Source organism: Amphibalanus amphitrite, unplaced genomic scaffold, assembly GCF_019059575.1.
Source record: "Amphibalanus amphitrite isolate SeventyFive unplaced genomic scaffold, NRLGWU_Aamphi_draft 000027F_arrow, whole genome shotgun sequence".
Taxonomy (NCBI): domain Eukaryota; kingdom Metazoa; phylum Arthropoda; class Thecostraca; order Balanomorpha; family Balanidae; genus Amphibalanus; species Amphibalanus amphitrite.
The window spans coordinates 81,315-97,877 of record NW_024881523.1 but is presented as its reverse complement, the minus strand read 5'-3'; the positions used below and the strand labels follow the sequence as shown (position 1 = coordinate 97,877).

Here is a 16,563-nt window from a genome sequence, read left to right as displayed (position 1 = left end):
TCTATATTTGACGTATATTGAATGCAATGTTACAGAAATCCGAAAATTATGGCGGACGACGCCCGGTTACAAAACGTAACAGGATGACTAAATTCGGAGGAGGCGGCGTTATGCAGCTACGTAGCAGAACATAACAACCTTCCGGGATCGCAACGCAAGTCACTGATGACGAAACGCGACAGTCCAGTTAGAAGAGGCCAAACCCGTCGGCCTGCCACCGTCCAATAAATAGCTCCGGTCACTCGCCTGCCAGTCGGCGGCACTGTCCGCGGTCACAGGTCCCTGTCCGGAATCCCGGACTGCTGACAGACGGTATCCGGAATCCCGGACCGCTGCCAGACAGCTCCCGGACCCCCGGAACGCTGTCAGGCGAAGTCCGGACTCCTGGCCCGCGTCAGCCGGTATCCGGAATCACGATTCACGAACCACTGTCCGCGGTGCCCGGACTCCCAAACTGCCGTCAGACGATGCCTGAGCCATATCAGTCCGCGCCCAGTCTCCCGGACCCCTGTCAGTCCACTTTCCGGACTGCCGGACCGCGTCCCGGACTCCCATTACGCTAGCGAGTGGCGATGTGTCTGTGCCCCGGGGGGCGTGCGGACGGGCGGGGGCGCGCGCTATTCGACATCCATGTTGGCGTCCGCAGGCTTCTCGGCGGGTTTCTCCTCAGGCTTGTCAGCCGCCGGCGGCTCCTCCACCTTCGGCGGCTTGGGCTTGGGCTTGTTCAGGATCGGGTTCACCAGGTTCTCGAACGCCTGAAACACGAGCGGTACGACGGTTAAGTCCGATGTAAAAAGAGCAAGCACATACCTGGTCACCACACCGTTACCCGTGCCAAAAGACAGCCCTAGACATTCCAATATAGATGTCTTACCCGTAAAAGGGGCCAATGAGGAGTGATGCGGATAAATGATATCGGAAATAAAACTTTCTCCGCAAAATACTGCATATTATGTTCTCTCTATGAATCTACATACACGGAAAGTAGGTGCCGTTTGGGGCACGTGCTACGTACTAACCAGACGGCGCCACCGTCCATGCAACAGTCAACCGATAGAGGCTACAAGTCTGATCAGCTGCCTCTCAGGCAGATACTGAACAACCCGAGCTACTTTCTATTCGGGTCGAACGTATTGATTTCGCTGCGGAAGACCTACCCATCCTCAATCCGGAGCGAAAATCCGAACTTTGAAACTTGTGTTGAATAAATTATACCTAAAACACGTGGTGAGAAAATGAAGCGATACGATTGGTCCGGTTTTCTGAATGAAGCATATGCCGAGCACCCGGAGAAAGGCTGGACCGGCTGTGTCGGACAGGGCGGACGACTGAGCTAACGGCAGGGACGGCGGACGTACGTACCTGTTTCTCTGCCCAGATCTGCTGAGCGCTGGTGGGCGGGTCCTGCGTCTTGGCCAGGTTGCAGAGGGTGCCCAGGTTCTTGTCCAGCCACTGCCTCTTCTCAGTGAGGTGCTTCTCCACCTGCACAAGAAGGCAGAGAGCCGGCTAGTTGAGCAGACACCATAGAGAGCACACGCGGAAAGTGACGAAGCTATCTCGGTACACACGTAACTAACGTATGTATCGTCTGTCAAATTCAACAGAGCATACGGACTTCAAAAACGTAAAGACTCGACGAAATAACATCAACAAAAAATAAATCATCTACGGACATTCATTTGGTCTACACTGATAACCGATAGAAACACACCATCAAAGCACACATTTCTGATGCAGTAGCTCCGCAGATGCAGTTCCGCAGTCACTAATAAAACAGATACCACCGTAGTCCATCGGCCGGGCGACCACGGTGGCCCTAGTCAAACAGGCTGTCTCAGGGTCGAGCGTGCCGTACCTTTTCGATCTCGGCGGTGTCCAGGTGGGCGTAGCGCTGGTCGTCGGCACGGTATGCGTTCACCGCCTTGTCACACTGCTGGATCGAGGCGCTCAGGGCCTCCAAAGCGCCGGGCCGCTCGCCAAACTCACGCAGACGGTTCTTGATCGGCTCGCCCAGTTTCTGTAGGTGGAGACGGCGCGGTTAGGAAAAACGATACGCGCACAAGACAGACTCAAGATGGACAAAGTGATATAATTCACACTCTAGTCGGACTTACATCACCACCCAGACGGATGAAAAATCAACACCTTACCACGCCTTCCGCATCCAAGTCTCTACCACCAACAACACAGCGCGACCGTTCACATCCCCTCGCCCTTCCCGATCGTCAGCGCCCCGGGTTCGACACCAGCGCCACCCTTCCACCACCACAGAACCCACCTTCAGGTCCGCCAGCCGGTCGATGTAGACATGTTTCAGGCACTCCTCTCCCTCCTCGTACAGCCAGTTCTCCGTCGTGTCCAGCTCGGCGTTGATGGAAGTCTTCACCTCGTCGCGCTCAAATTCGGCCAGGTCGTCCTGGAGTCGACTCCGCAGGTCGTACACGTACTCCTCCACGGCGTTCTTCGAGTCCTGTTCGGTACAGATAGCGGTTATATATCCCGGCCACACAGGGCAGGCGCCTGATCACAGCGATAGACCGTAACACAATGTGTCACGAATCACATTAGTTGAAAGGAAGGAATGACTGAACAGAAAAACTGATAGAGGAAGCAAGAATAATTGGTTTTTACATTTTCAAATAAATATCGACGTCAATGTTAAGAAATGTTCCTCTACATTTTAATTTAAAAATAACATCTCTTTTCAGAGCCAGACTTTTCAGCTGCAGTTGTCCTTAGCGGGATTGTACGAAAGCGATCAATATTGGCAACAAGCAATGATAAAACCCACTGCAGCCCGAGACGCCCGTCCACTCGCCTGTCGGTCCTTTTCCTGTTTGTCGGAGGCGATCATCTGGCCCTCCTTCTCGGTGAGGCTGCCGACCTCGCGCGGCGACATGCCGGGCACCACCGTCTCGACGGGCAGCTCCGTCTTCCGCACCTTCACCTTGTCCTTCTTCACGTCGCCCTGCTGCCGGGAAGGGCATCACGCGGTGGGTCAGCAGCGTCACAAGGCGCGTCAGACAACGACGGGTCGTCAAGCTTTTTTTAAGGGCACCGTTAAACATAAATTTTACAAACATAATTAGGTACGTTGGGTCAGGCAGTCTGCAAGCAGCACCACAAGCGCATGAGACATCAGCGGACGAAAAGTCAACCACATAACACCTAAAGGATGGCATAAGCCCTCCGAACACCAGCCGGTAACAACCATCCTAGCATTTGCAGCTCCGGATCAAGTCATAGGTAGTGAGCCGACAATGCCACCAACCCAATAACCCACCCAGCTGCTCGCCCACTCGAATTACTGTCACCCACACAGCCCTCACCTCCTTGCTGTCGGCGGGCGTCTCCGGTTTGGCGGCGTCTGTCTCCATGGCGGCGTCGCTCGGCGGAGACGTGTCCCGGTCACCGTCAGCAGTACCGTCCGCGGCCGGACCGCCCTGCTCGGCGGCCGGCGCCGCGGCCGGGTCCGTCTCCATCGGCGTGGTGGTAGCGTCCCCGGCGGGCGCGGGCGCCTCCTCCACCCGCTCCAGCAGCGTGGCAGACGCCACCGTGAACACGCCGTGGATGTTGATGCGCACCTTCACTTTGACCTTCTGTGACTCGCCGTCGGCGCCGGGCGTGACGTTCTGTACCGTGAACGATCCTGGCGGCGACGCAGCGGTCGTTATGGCAGGGACACACAATGCGATAGAGAAATGATACATGGCACCATGATGGACAGACTCATCATCCAGTAAAAAGAATCCTCAACAATGATGGTCCAATTCGGAGTAAAATGTTGAGATTTTCAGATAATATTAGACAGAAAACTAGCCGTACAGCAATGATGATGATGATGATGATGAATTGGGGTTTTTGGGCGCCCGGACTACAGCGGTAATCGGCGCCCATTCTAACGACATAACATATTTATTTATTGCCTTGTAATCTGAAGACCCTTTTCACCGATGACCCAACCACAACCAATCAAATACACACTAACACATGACCTATTGTACATGTGTTAGTGTACAAATATGTGACTGTAAAATGAGTCACAATATGCAATTGAATACAATACATCACAAGATCTGATCTTTCACGATCTCCATCATTTCATCCTTCGTAATCAAAGCTGAGATCTATCAGTCTCAATGAAGTAAGCACTATCAAATAAACCGTCAAAAGAACAACATAAAAGCGTTATCCCAAGACCCAAAAGCGTTTTGTTGTGACGGCTCCTAAAACACCACGACGCTGACTGACCGGTGTCGCTGCCAGCTACTCACCTATGAAGGGGTCGGGGTATGGAATGTCTCCACTGTATTTACAGGTTATCGTGAATGGCTCTACTTGATGAAACGTCAACATCTTAGAGAAGGGCACCTCATGATTCCTAGGGAAAATCTCCATGTCGCTGAAAACACACAGACAAGGTCTCAGGTCAGAGTTTGGATCAAATAAGTGAAGCATGCACGAGAAAGCATGATAAATAGCACAACTATATAAGCTACTTCGAACAATAGTAAACAAGCATTACCTATTAGCATTCATACCACACTAAAGCAGTCTATAACATATTTACATAGTCTGAGTTTCGTTTAGCTTTTACGATTTTTTTTTTATAAATTTAGTCCGAACCTTTTGATGGGAAGGATTCACAAGGACAGAGCCACCGCTAAGCGAAGCTTGTTGCGATGACCCTGCCCTCTACCCTCCGATCGCGCAATTCCGATTCTATGGCAGAATTTAGAGTCCAAAGTTTAACGTGCGCACAAAGCCGCGCACGGCCGGTCCCCTCGCTGACTTCGCCTGGCTACGGCCTGCCACCAACCGCAGCCATACCTGTCAGGAGGCCCATAAACATCGAGCGCCCGTCGCGCTTCGAACCCGGACTGTCATAACCGGGAACGCGTGCTCTCACCACGCGGAGTCCAACGCTCTAACCAACTGAGAACCGGGACCGGCACGATAATTGAACAATCCGCCACTGACCGCTAAGGCGATCATCATTTTTGTCTCATGGGATTGATTGGCAATTACTCGCATTCTCTTATGTAACACTGAAGCACCATACCTGGAAATGCATTCTGAAGAGTGATGCCATTTGAATGGATACAAATCGATTGAAGTGGTGTGTTACTTTAGACATGAAATATTAAGGCTAAATAACACCACTCGTCCAAACACCCATCCGGCAACCATTCTACAGGAGGTAGGTAGCTGTGACAGTTGTGGGGAAAGGGGTACATATCTTCCCGGCGCAGGTCATCTTCACACTCAGCCGGTATCCCGGATCGTCCCCCAGCCCCCTCCCCCCACACACTCACCCGGTCTCCCAGAGAAGCCGGATCGGGTAGGGCTGCAGGTCGGTCACGGAGAACTCGCGCACTTTGAACGTGGGCGACAGCATGGCGCACTGGAGCGCGCAGCCGCGCGCCACCGCCTCGTCCTGGTTCAGCGTGGTGCTCGGACTGTGGCCGAACACCTGCTCGATGAGACCCTTGATGGCCGGCACGCGACTGCCGCCGCCCACAATCTCCACGGCGTATATGTCGGAGGTGGCCAGGCCGGAGTTCTCCAGACAGCGTCGCAGCGCGGCGCCGACCGCCGTCAGCAGCGGCGCCGCCATCTCCTCGAAGGTGGCCCGCTCCATGTAGCCGGATACGTCCTTGTCCTCCATGAAGCACTCGATGTTGATCGGCAGCCGGGTCGAGTTGGCCGACATCTGCTTCTTCAGCTTGGCGCACTCGGTGGCGAGGCGGAGGCGGGCGCGGGCGTTCTTCTCGGCGTCGACGCGGTACTTTGTGCGGAACTCGGCCACAAAGTGGTCGGTGAGCAGCCGGTCGAACTCGGCACCGCCGGCCGTCGTGTCCCAGGAGGTGGAGAGGACCTGCCCGACAGCACGCAGAACACCGTCAGCGGGGAAGGAGGGCGTTCAAGATACGCTACGTCCGCTGGGCGTGGGTGGCGGCAGTGAAGACATGGGCTATCACAGCCATAAGTGCAAAGGGGTGAAAAGGCAAAGGGAAGGGGTGCAAAGGGGAGTGCAAAGGTGCAAAGGGTAAGAGGGGTTTTACCACTTTGACACATAAGCTACCCTGTAAGCGATCATGGGATTACTAAAATCAATTACAAAGATCAGCAAAACGCGACCACGATATCCCTGAAAGCAAGCATTAATCAGTTCCACCGTTCACTCAACCAGGACGCAAGATAAAATAAATAAAAGCAGATATGTTTAGTAAATTCATCTTTAATGAAAATGAACCATCCATAAACAGACTGGGTTAAGGCAAGTACTGATTTAGGGTCGACAAGCCCTGCTTTTGATCTGCACCCTGCTGTCCTGGCGTCCTTGAAACCCGGGAGACCGTAACCGAAATACTGGCAAACTTATGAGCATAGCAGCAAACGAAATATAAGTAGCCCCTCAGTGGGGTCGGTATAGCAGTTGAAAATATTAATTTATATCCCTTATCAAGAGGATTCCGATAACATTTAGCTCCTGTGCTGCATATCGTGTCCCCATGCAGAGCGCAGAGCCAGCAGAGCTAACGTTTGTTTGCCTTGTTTGTTGCTGGGCGTGCGCCAGCCAGCCGTCTGATAGTTTCAATACACGGGGCCCGGTGGTGAACCCAGCGGAAACACTGGGATCGTCCCAGGTGCCAAACACGACCCAACTCAACACGGTGTCAGAGATCCAGAGCCGCAGCAACCACAGGGCCCGATACCAGACGTGCGGAACGGAAATGATAATAATTTTATCTGTAGCTGTTGCCGGACAGCTCATTCCGTAAACATTCAATGCGAGGGAAAAAGTCCTTTGCCTGACAGACTGGTGAGCCATCCATCGACCATCCCATTTCAGGGATATCCCGAACAGCAGCTGTGTATGCGCTGCGGTTGTGGACCTCCCTGACATGGACCCGCGCGTCCACCCACCTTGAGTTTGCCCTTGTTGAACGCGCAGATGGCCGCCTGGACGGCCGACTGGCCGCAGTCGACGAACACGACGTTACGGGGCGGCTCCTCGGCGGCGGGCAGGTCCTGCTTGTAGATGCCGTACGCCAGAGCGGTGGCCGTGGTCTCGTTCATCAGCCGCAGCACGTTCAGGCCGGCCATCTGGGCGGCGTCCAGCAGAGCGCGCCGCTCGGCGTCCGTGAAGAAACAGGGCACCTGGAGGCAGAAAAGGGACAGGAGATGTCAGGCACCGGACGGAGGCAGGAGCGCCACGAGGCGCACATCAGCACATCAGCGGTCTACGGGAAAATACAAACGCCGGACGCGTGTATAACAAAGAGGGCCATTACAAAGGGGCCAGAGGTGCGGGACAAACGCTGGAGATTCGTTGGAGAAGCACTTGCGGGCCACAAGATGTAGGATAACGATAACTTGTGTCTCGGGACGCCCAGACATTTGAAGTTATCACTCATCGGCTCTCAAAGGAAGGCGGAATCTAAGGAGCGTTACCAAGTTTGCAATGGATAAGGAGCGTTACAAGTTTGTGATGTCCCGTCACCACTTCCTGGGCCTCGTTGGGAAACAATCTATATATAGTGAGGCTCCACAGCTAGTCGCTGGACGCTTCAGCCGCGACCGAGTTGAAGGGGACTCCCGTCTCCCACGTCACATAACGGATGAAGGGGGGCAGGAGGGGGACCGGGGAGGGGGCAAGAGGCCACGATAGGCGATAGAACAGAGTGGATGCACATTGCACGATGTACATTGCACCCACGTATCATCGTAAGCAATACGGCATACAGTAAGTAGCATGAACGTTAGTCAAAATCAACGCCCGGTCGCCCTAGGCATGAAAGGCCACTCTATAAATGTTTGGAAAAATTACGTTAGCGAAAAACACACCAAACAACTGCGGTTGCTGGAGCCAGCGCACACGGTGTCTTTAATTTCGTCTAAGCCTGCTCCATTGTTTCTTATCTTTTATACAAGAAACATGGCGCACTTGTTTTACTTTTCACTAAATCATGTGTGCCGATCTATTCGCGGTCGAATAGTTCTTTGAGTAGCGACGCATAAGGAACAACGAAACTGTTCCGTGAGATAGTGGGTTAGGTTAGGCTAGATTAGGTCCTATCAGAAGCGAGGGGCAGCGCAGTTGCGGCGGAACACCTTCAATTAGGGGGGGGCACTGCCGACGGGGCACTGCCGACTTTTGGTCCCATTCTTTCCATGCAACGCCCATAGGGCTAATGTTAAAATGCCAAAATCAAAGGGGGGCACGGTGCCCCGGTGCCCTCCCCGTTCCGCCGCCTTTGGGGCAGCGTGCATCATGCAGTACCAGTGCCGAGTCATTGTGCAGTTCGCCGGCACTCTACCATCAGCCAGGACGATACATATCAGGACAGTCCACAATCGCCACAGCGGGTATGTCCGTCTGGTAGATGGTGTCCCCTCTATACGAGCCACCGGGCTGGAGCGTTATCGCCCTTACACTAACCACCAAGGGCTCTTGCCTGCCTAACCCATGGTCAGTAGTCACCCAACCGGTGGCGGGCACTTACGTTACGGATAAAAGGGTTGGGGGATTCAAGGTCTTCGGGGCTCATGGCTCATGGAGCAAAGATAACTAGCAGGTACACTCGGGGGCAGATTGATATTCCACCACTCTCTACCCATCGGGCTCCCACGGCTCAGCAACACTGGCAGCAGCCACTGCTGAGCCATGGGAGCCCGATGGGTAGGGAGTGGTGGAACATCAATCTGCCCCCGAGTGTACCTAGCATAACAATGCTGGCCAAAAGGCAGTAACAATAAGAAGCCGAGGGCTTGATTTTAGTGATTTTCATGCTTACTGAGTTCATGCTTACTTACGCTGTGCCAGTGTTCTAAAATTGAATATTGGTTGGGTGTGCCGATGAAGAAAAAAAAATCCTAGGATGAGAAAAAAGAAAGAAAATAACTGCAGTATTTTTGTGAAATGGTGTAATGCCAATTTTTATGCTAACTGATAAACCAGGATTTCATGTCACGATCTTGACAGGCTGTGGAACAAAAGGATGTGGGTGCATCAACTGTCAAGTGACAATTGAACTGGCTGTTGGGAATACATGAAACTCTTTTCAGAGATGAAGTAAAGTCGGTCATTCATATTTTAGGGATGAAAATATTTTCCCCATTAGGTGTGATTTGCCACCAAAAAGGCTGAAAAATGAAACACTGCAGTGTGCCGATTGTGACACAGTTTGTTGGCCGTGCTAAGTTTGTCTTATCGGTGATTTCATCATCACATTTCATTCAGTCACTGCAGTCATAACACGGAATACTGCATCCGCCATCGTAACACCGACGCCTACAATGACTGTGGGCTGTACTCCGAGCCGGAGACGGAGACGGTGTTTGTCTGTGAGATCCAACTCTGCACCTGCAGCCCCGTCCTCCCACGGAGCGCAGGCACCGGCGCAACAGCTCAGCGGGTGCGAGACGCGGCGGTGAACCCGGGTGGAGCGGATAAGGCGCGTGAATCGAGTGGGCAGCCGTGGGACGGGGTAGTGCGTGCAAAAAGTAGGAGCTAACTAGACACGGGCGGCAGTGGGGTTAACAGGTGCGACAGGCCACATAATATGGGTGGGCGAGGGAGTGACACGTTACACGACAGCACGAGTGGGCAGTATGACGGTAATTTACACAATCCGTATAGAGTAAAACACGGTACACAGGTGCTCCAAGCAGGACCTAGGCTGTAACAAGCAATCGTTTGAACCAGTTTGTTTAAGTCGTTTAAGTTGGGACTCCTTTAACTACACTTTACGATGACATAACTAATCAAAATCACTCTTAATAAAACAGTAAAATGAATTGGCGATTTATCAAATAAGCAGCACTCACCGAGATGACGACATCGACGACTTTGATCTTGAGCGCCGCCTCTGCCGTCTCCTTGAGTTTGGTGAAGAGCATGGCGGTGAGCTGCTCGGGCCGGAAGACTGCGTCCTCACCCATGTACTGCACTTTGACACCCACCCCGCCGTCCTCCGTTTCCACAAACGTGTTGGGCAGGTCGGCGAGCACCCGAGTCACGTGCGGGTCGCGGTACTTGCGGCCCATCAGACGCTTGAAGTTGACCACTGTGTTCTTCAGGTTGGTGACTTGCTGGTTCTTGGCGGCGACGCCCAGCAGACGGTTCTTGGGACCGAACGCCACGCATGACCTGCCGAGAACACCGGTAGTTACGGGTCAGTTGACAATCAGTGTGTGAAGCATATATTTGAAGAAGGATAAGAAAAATGCCAGGGAGCGCAACCGATCTTGGCTACCGCCTCTCCCGGCTGAGGTCGCGTTACCTACTAGATCAACGAATCATCAAATCAACTCTAAATGCCTGTAGTACCTAAATACAGATAAATACCTGCATCTAAATACAGCTAAATTATGAATCCATTCAATTGAGTTTCATTTCCAGCGCCGAATTCTACAGACAATGGACTTCACCATCCCGCCTCATTCCCGAGAATCGATATGCTCGCTCGTGTGTTTATGAATGTGTGAGTGGATCGAGGGGACGTCCGATGGACTCGTATTGTAAACAATAGGGTCCATCTACAAAGCGTCATTCGCCCGTGACTATCCGGCGTTAGCACGCGTCAGAGGGACCCGACTGGACAAACGACGCCCTAACGGGACAGAGAAGGGCGCACGGTGGGGCATTTCACCGGTGCATCATGATCATTTTTGATGAGAGGATCAAATAAGCAATGTGTCAATGAAACCGTCACGTTTAGTTCGAGATTTGGAAAGCTGCGTAAATTCCTCGCCATTGTTTCGCAGTCAGACGATAACACCAACGATTGCTGAAGAGTGTAGAGTGTAGACTGAATCTCCGCGAAATGTGAAATACAACGCTACAAAATATATGTTTCTTTCCGTGACCTTGTCATAATCGACTATTTTTGTCCCTAAATGTAAGGTAGCCAATGCCATTAGGAACTCAGCCCATCTATTTATCCAATCGATTATTACCGGAACGATACAAATCGGATGCCACGCTTATGACGTCTATCACCCCCCCCCCCCCCCCCCCCCAGCGGCGCGACTCTTCACTCACCGTGTATGTTGGAATATTGACGCATGTTGGGCAAAGGCACCATTCTATTCAGTCTCCCCAAGTCTCCCTATCTAAAGCGAACGTGATGAATAAGCACCAACAGCCACATGACGCCATTAGAAATAGTAAAATGGAATATCGACTTTTATCGATGTTCTTGGGAACACGAAATAATCCGGAAATCAAACATATATTACCACAAATTACACGAGTGATACTGTCTGTATAAATCACCCTACACACGAGCTGTACCTAATTTGGTATCAGATCCGCCGTACGCTGCCGGTAGAGCCGTTTATGGCCAACCGCCTCGGCAAGGTCGGCGCTGAGCCGACCGTCCAGTCGTGCCCAGCCGGCCGGCGCGGCGGGCCGCCACAGCTGAGGGCTCGTCCCGCGGCCAGCGGTGGTCCCGGGTGACGCATGTGTCCGGCGACCAGCCGAGGCGTTATCACCCGTTATAGCGAGATACGCCAGCGTCGGAAAAATGCCACGCCCATCGGCGAGGCCTGGTGGAGTCGGGCCGCAATACTTTTCAGCCGTGGGAACACCATCCCCATCGACCCGACAAGATAGGATCGTGACCTTCGACCACGGCAACCCTGCACTTCCGACCACCCATGTCTGTCCATACACGTCACAGTCCGCCCTGGGATGACGTCATAGCGCCCCAAACCCCGCCAGCTGAGCGTATGCCCATATAAGCGCCAGGTGGGCAGTTGTGGGGCCGCCGGTGTCGTCACGCCTCGGTGTGTCGTCATAGGTCGGCGGAACGGGTCTCTGTCTGCCCAAGGTGGCCACTCGCCGGCCGGCGGCGCGGCGGCGGCGGCGGCGGCGGCGGCGGCGGCGCCCTCCCACTCGCCGCGAGCGCGCCCCTCCGCCGCGCCGCCTTCCGACCGGGCGGCGATGCGTCATCCAGCGCCGCGCCAACCGGGAAGCGACACCCAAATACCCCGGTACGCCCCTACGGCCTGCACCGGCCGCCCAGTGCCGCCAGTCGGCCAACTTACGCAACTTGACACAACACCTTTGTAGAGTTTATAATGCCCAGAAACGCACATCTCGTCACCGCATAAAGTGCATATACATACAGTATAGGTACACTACCAGTTTAGGACACCATAACCGTGCTGTCTTATTCCATACATAAAGACAAGGCCTCTCGATTGGACACTGGCAATCCAACTTCTTTCGCGTGCAATTATCAGTAGTCCCTGCCCCAAATCTGCAAGACAAATACCTATTGTCTTTGATCTTTGTATGGGGTGGGGAGGGGGCCTTCGCCAGTTGTCGGGCCCGTCAGCGGAGCCGCTGGTATATGCCGTCACCTGTTTGCCGGTCAGCAGCAGAAGCCGGCACGCCGCCAACCGTTCGACACACGCTGGGCCGTCGGCCGGAACAGTGTGTGTACAGTACAGGGACAACAACTCAGCGTAGTTCGCGGCTTACTGAGTAACCGCAGGTTGTTGTTTCATTAGACAAACACTATTCGTTAGAATTGGGTTTTTCTATTTAAAAACAACCGGAGCGGTTATGGGGGGGGAGGGGTAACAAACCACCTGTGTCAATCGTGCTAGGCTAGGAAAGATTGCCGAATGATGCCGAAGCCCGAATACATTCTAATGGAATGAACATATTTCGAGAAATGAAAAATAATAACAACACGACTAACGAGCACAACAAAAATATAATCGGGCAAACATCACAATGCGGAATCCTTTACAACGGTGATTAGTTGGTGGGTAGTAAATCGCATCTGTTAGCGATACTAGCGAGAAATTCCATTCCGAATATCAAAACATGACGGAATTCTGAGCAATTGAAGCAATTTTAAACCGCGCACGTTTGTTTACCAAAATTTGACCGATGAGTTACTTGTTCGCGAACACATTTGTTCGTGAACAGTTTATTGCATCGAGAGTACATGAACCTCCAGGCTCCACGAATCAAACAATTAAAACAGTTACATTAAAGGCGTACCGGTTTCGTCTATTAGACTTCTTCAGCGCCGTTGTATGAAACTGAAGAAGCTGAAGAAGTCTAATAGACGAAACCGGTACGCCTTTAATGTAACTGTTTTAATTGTTTGATTCGTGGAGCCTGGAGGTTCATGTACTCTCGACGCAATACTTGTCCATTTATTACTACTGAACAGTTTATGTTAGTTTATTTGAAAAATTAAGCTAACACCAAACCCTGATAATTTTTACTGAGGTCATTTTCAGGTCAGGTCAAAAATGACGTCACAGGGGTCAAAAAGGTAAATAGCGGCGCTAGCTATGAATTCATTCATTTTGTATTCATTTGTATTCATAGAAAAACATCACAAATACCATTGGTATGTCCTGGTGATGGTCGGCGGATCGTACTAAATGAAGAGATAAATGAAGAGATAAATGAAGAGATAAATGAAGAGATAAATGAAGATCGTACTAAATGAAGACAGTTTTTGTCGAATAGCTTTCGAAGCAGCTAAGCTAGAACCATACTAATAGCATCATCGTGATCCTCTCGTCGATCCACATTCAAACATATATATGCTGACCTCGGAAGGTCAAGATCAAAGGTTGACCTGATGTTACGTGACCTCAAGGTCATCGTGAATATCACTCGATGCGTCTTGAACAACTGAACACAATGAGACCATCTGCGCGACTGTATCTCGTTTCTGTAAGGAGCTATTCGCAAAAAAAAAACTTTGTGACCTTTGATGACGTCACAACTCACATGACCTTACAGCTGCCCAAGAGCAAAAAAAAGGATCGCATATGAAGTAATTCATGGTATATCAGGCTATTCCGACGCGTTTTAGTAAAAAAAAATCAGGCAGTTTATTTTCCCTCACCTGACTTATAATGTCAAGAAGGTCAAGGTCAAGGGGGCCAAGAAATTGACCTGACCTTAGGTCATCGTATCAAAATTCCGAGAGGTACAAATTGTAGATACCAATGACCTCATTATATCCTGCAACTTTCAAAGAACTCCGTAATCTACTGTAGCTCTGACACGGTGACAAAGTTGCAAAAAGTGATTTTGAGGTCGGGTCGTTCGAAGTGACCTGACAACTTGACCTTGAAAGGTAGGAGGTTTAAACTTGCAGTTTGCACAAAATGTGTAAAATTGATGTGGGAATAGTCGTGTCAAATTTCGCGGCTCTACACGCCGCGGTTTTTGCGCTATAAACGAAAACCTCGGGGGGGGGGGATATCCGTCCTCCCCCCTCCGTGCGCGGGTTAGGAGTCTGTCGAATGACCTTCCCGCTTCTTTACATAGTCTTTTTTCCATTTTGAATGATGCCAAGGAACGATTATAGGCCGTAGAAGAGATGGTTTTAACAGATTTTGTCGCTCGGTATCCCTAATTATGTAATCACTGATGACGTCACAAATGACGTCACATGACGATGACGTCCATTACATGACGTCCATTACATGACGTCACAAAGATTAAAAGCGATATAAATGACGTAAGTCTGCTTCTTTTCCAACCGGAGGTTTAACTTTCACGATTCCGACCTTACCCAATAAGTACTGGCGTAGGTTTGAAACTACGTGACTTATAGTTTCTCGCAAACAGGAAAATATCACAACTTTGAGCCACGTAATGTCATGATATTGCCACTGCCGCTCTGACTCGCTCCACAATTATCAATATTTTGGTGAATCAGGCTCTGACTCCGGGCAAACTGTAGACTCCGACCGACTCCAACTCCGCAGCCCTGATCGGCAGTGAATAAAACGGTTCATGTCAAAATGGTTAGGTAGAAGCTTGCGGGCGCTGGTCACGGCCCCGTGTTGTGAGGCGATTATTACTTGATACCCCAGAAGACGATGATGTCTTTCTTTACCATCTGGCGTGACAGCCAACACTGCCTTTTTATGCAAGCGTGGGTGTCGATTGCTATCGAAATACCGTACCTACCCGAGCTCTCCCAATTCAACGCTGGCATGGCTTTTGGAGCCGCAACAGATGGTGTGGGTCACAGTCTGACCAAGGTGACGGTGGATTTGTAATGCTTGGGTATCTCCAACTCAGCAGATATTGCCACCCATGTCTTGCACTCAAAACAGTTAGTATCAATTGCAGGTAGGTACTCACGGCGTCTGTCGCTGACTGAAGTCATTGGCAATTGTTTCGATTCCACCAGCTCTTGCCACAGCTATGTAGCATGACTCATTGCCAAAGTCGAAACCAACCACAGACATTTCTGCCGGATCAGTGCTGGTTCACCTGTTAAGGAACAGAAAAATCAGTGACAAACCTGTCATGCAAACAGAGTTATACAAGTGTAAGCTTAGTTAAGCATATTTGAGCAATCAAACTTCTTATACTTCCAAGTTGAGAAGTAAAAAACAAGCAAAGATCAGAAGACAATACTTAAAATCAACATCTGGATCAAATGTACAAATATTGGTTCTTGAAAAGCACCATCAGATTCTGGACAGGTGAGCAGTACAAATACATTCCTAATGCTCAGTCATACAAATGAGCAAGATTTAACTAGGCAGTAGGCACCAACAAAAATCCCATGGTAGCGTAGGTGGAATTTTGCAACAAACTCGAAAAAACAATGAACCTGGGCCGCTGGCACTTATTGCCAGCCGTATGGCAGAAGCAATTACAGCTGGAGTTGCATTATCCATGTGACCATGCATTGCGCACCCAGAGGGGTGTTCACGGGCACCGCACACTGCTGCATGCGGTGTGCGGTGCGCCCAGCAGGCGTGGGGGCAGGGGATGGGTAGGGGGCTCTGACGTAACGGCTGCGTGAGGTGGACGGTCCACTGTGGCCAGTCCCGACCGGCCACAGCGGGAAGGCTGACATAGGGACGCAGTGGGCGGAGCTTGGAGCCTGTGTGCGGTCCGACCGCACACAGGGCCCGTGAACAGCCCTCGGGTACCATTCGGAGCCCAAATTTATTATCAAATATCAAGTCATGAGACATAGCCATCAATGCGCATATATGTGATAAGAAAAGGCAAAGAATACATAAAAGATTGACGCATAGCTACGAATGAATGCCAGAATAAACGAAAAGGGTGCTTGGCTGACAGCTCCTAACAGCAAGGCGATCATAGCGCACACTCCTTCCTCTTTTTCTTCAATATTGATATTCAACCATTGAGAATTGCTTAGTTTTTCACATAAGCAGCTTATACTTACTTTTAATTCCACCACAGCAACCAATCCAACTATCACACACCACGCGGCCACCGACCACCGGCTTCGCCCATAAACGACTATCGCCTACCAGCGCCGCTCTCGTCGCAGCGGGCATTCGCGTCACTTCGCGTTCGGTATCTTTCCAGAAACTTCGCAAGCCGGAAAAGCCATTCACAAATGACGTCACTTTAATCGATTTAGCGATATTTCTCAGTTGATTGATCAACTTTAAAATATTTGAGTCTATTTTTTGTCAAATTTTGATTTAAACGAAAACAAATTTTGTTTCTGATTGTTTGAATATGAAACCAAAGCGACTTTTTCTCATTTTGAGAAATGATAAATTTTGAAC

General features: G+C 51.0%; 1 protein-coding gene across 2 annotated transcripts; it reads right to left on the bottom strand.

Annotated features, from left to right (window-relative positions):
- Nucleotides 1–16,335, bottom strand: LOC122364723 (heat shock 70 kDa protein 4-like). Of its 2 annotated transcripts, none has more exons than XM_043335389.1 (12): nucleotides 16,212–16,335; nucleotides 15,146–15,277; nucleotides 9,835–10,156; nucleotides 6,931–7,164; nucleotides 5,316–5,878; nucleotides 4,275–4,402; nucleotides 3,330–3,649; nucleotides 2,819–2,971; nucleotides 2,279–2,470; nucleotides 1,856–2,017; nucleotides 1,363–1,482; nucleotides 1–755 (listed from the first exon to the last, which is right to left on the bottom strand). In XM_043335389.1, the coding sequence occupies exons 2-12, from the start codon at nucleotides 15,250–15,252 to the stop codon at nucleotides 618–620; spliced, it is 2,439 nt and encodes an 812-aa protein (XP_043191324.1). In that variant the 5' UTR covers nucleotides 15,253–15,277; nucleotides 16,212–16,335; the 3' UTR covers nucleotides 1–617. The 2 variants fall into 2 exon arrangements, with proteins under 2 accessions (XP_043191324.1, XP_043191334.1); XM_043335399.1 differs by having other exon boundaries at nucleotides 2,819–2,968.
- Between the last annotated feature and the right edge of the window lie 228 nt (nucleotides 16,336–16,563).

Coding starts and splice junctions, on each gene's coding strand:
- LOC122364723 (XM_043335389.1), bottom strand. CDS start 15,252: ATGTCTGTGGTTGGTTTCGACTTTGGCAATGAGTCATGCTACATAGCT. Junction 2,018..2,278: donor ACCGGCTGGCGGACCTGAAG/GTGGGTTCTGTG, acceptor CTCCACCTACAG/AAACTGGGCGAGCCGATCAA. Junction 1,483..1,855: donor ACACCGCCGAGATCGAAAAG/GTACGGCACGCT, acceptor CTTCTTGTGCAG/GTGGAGAAGCACCTCACTGA.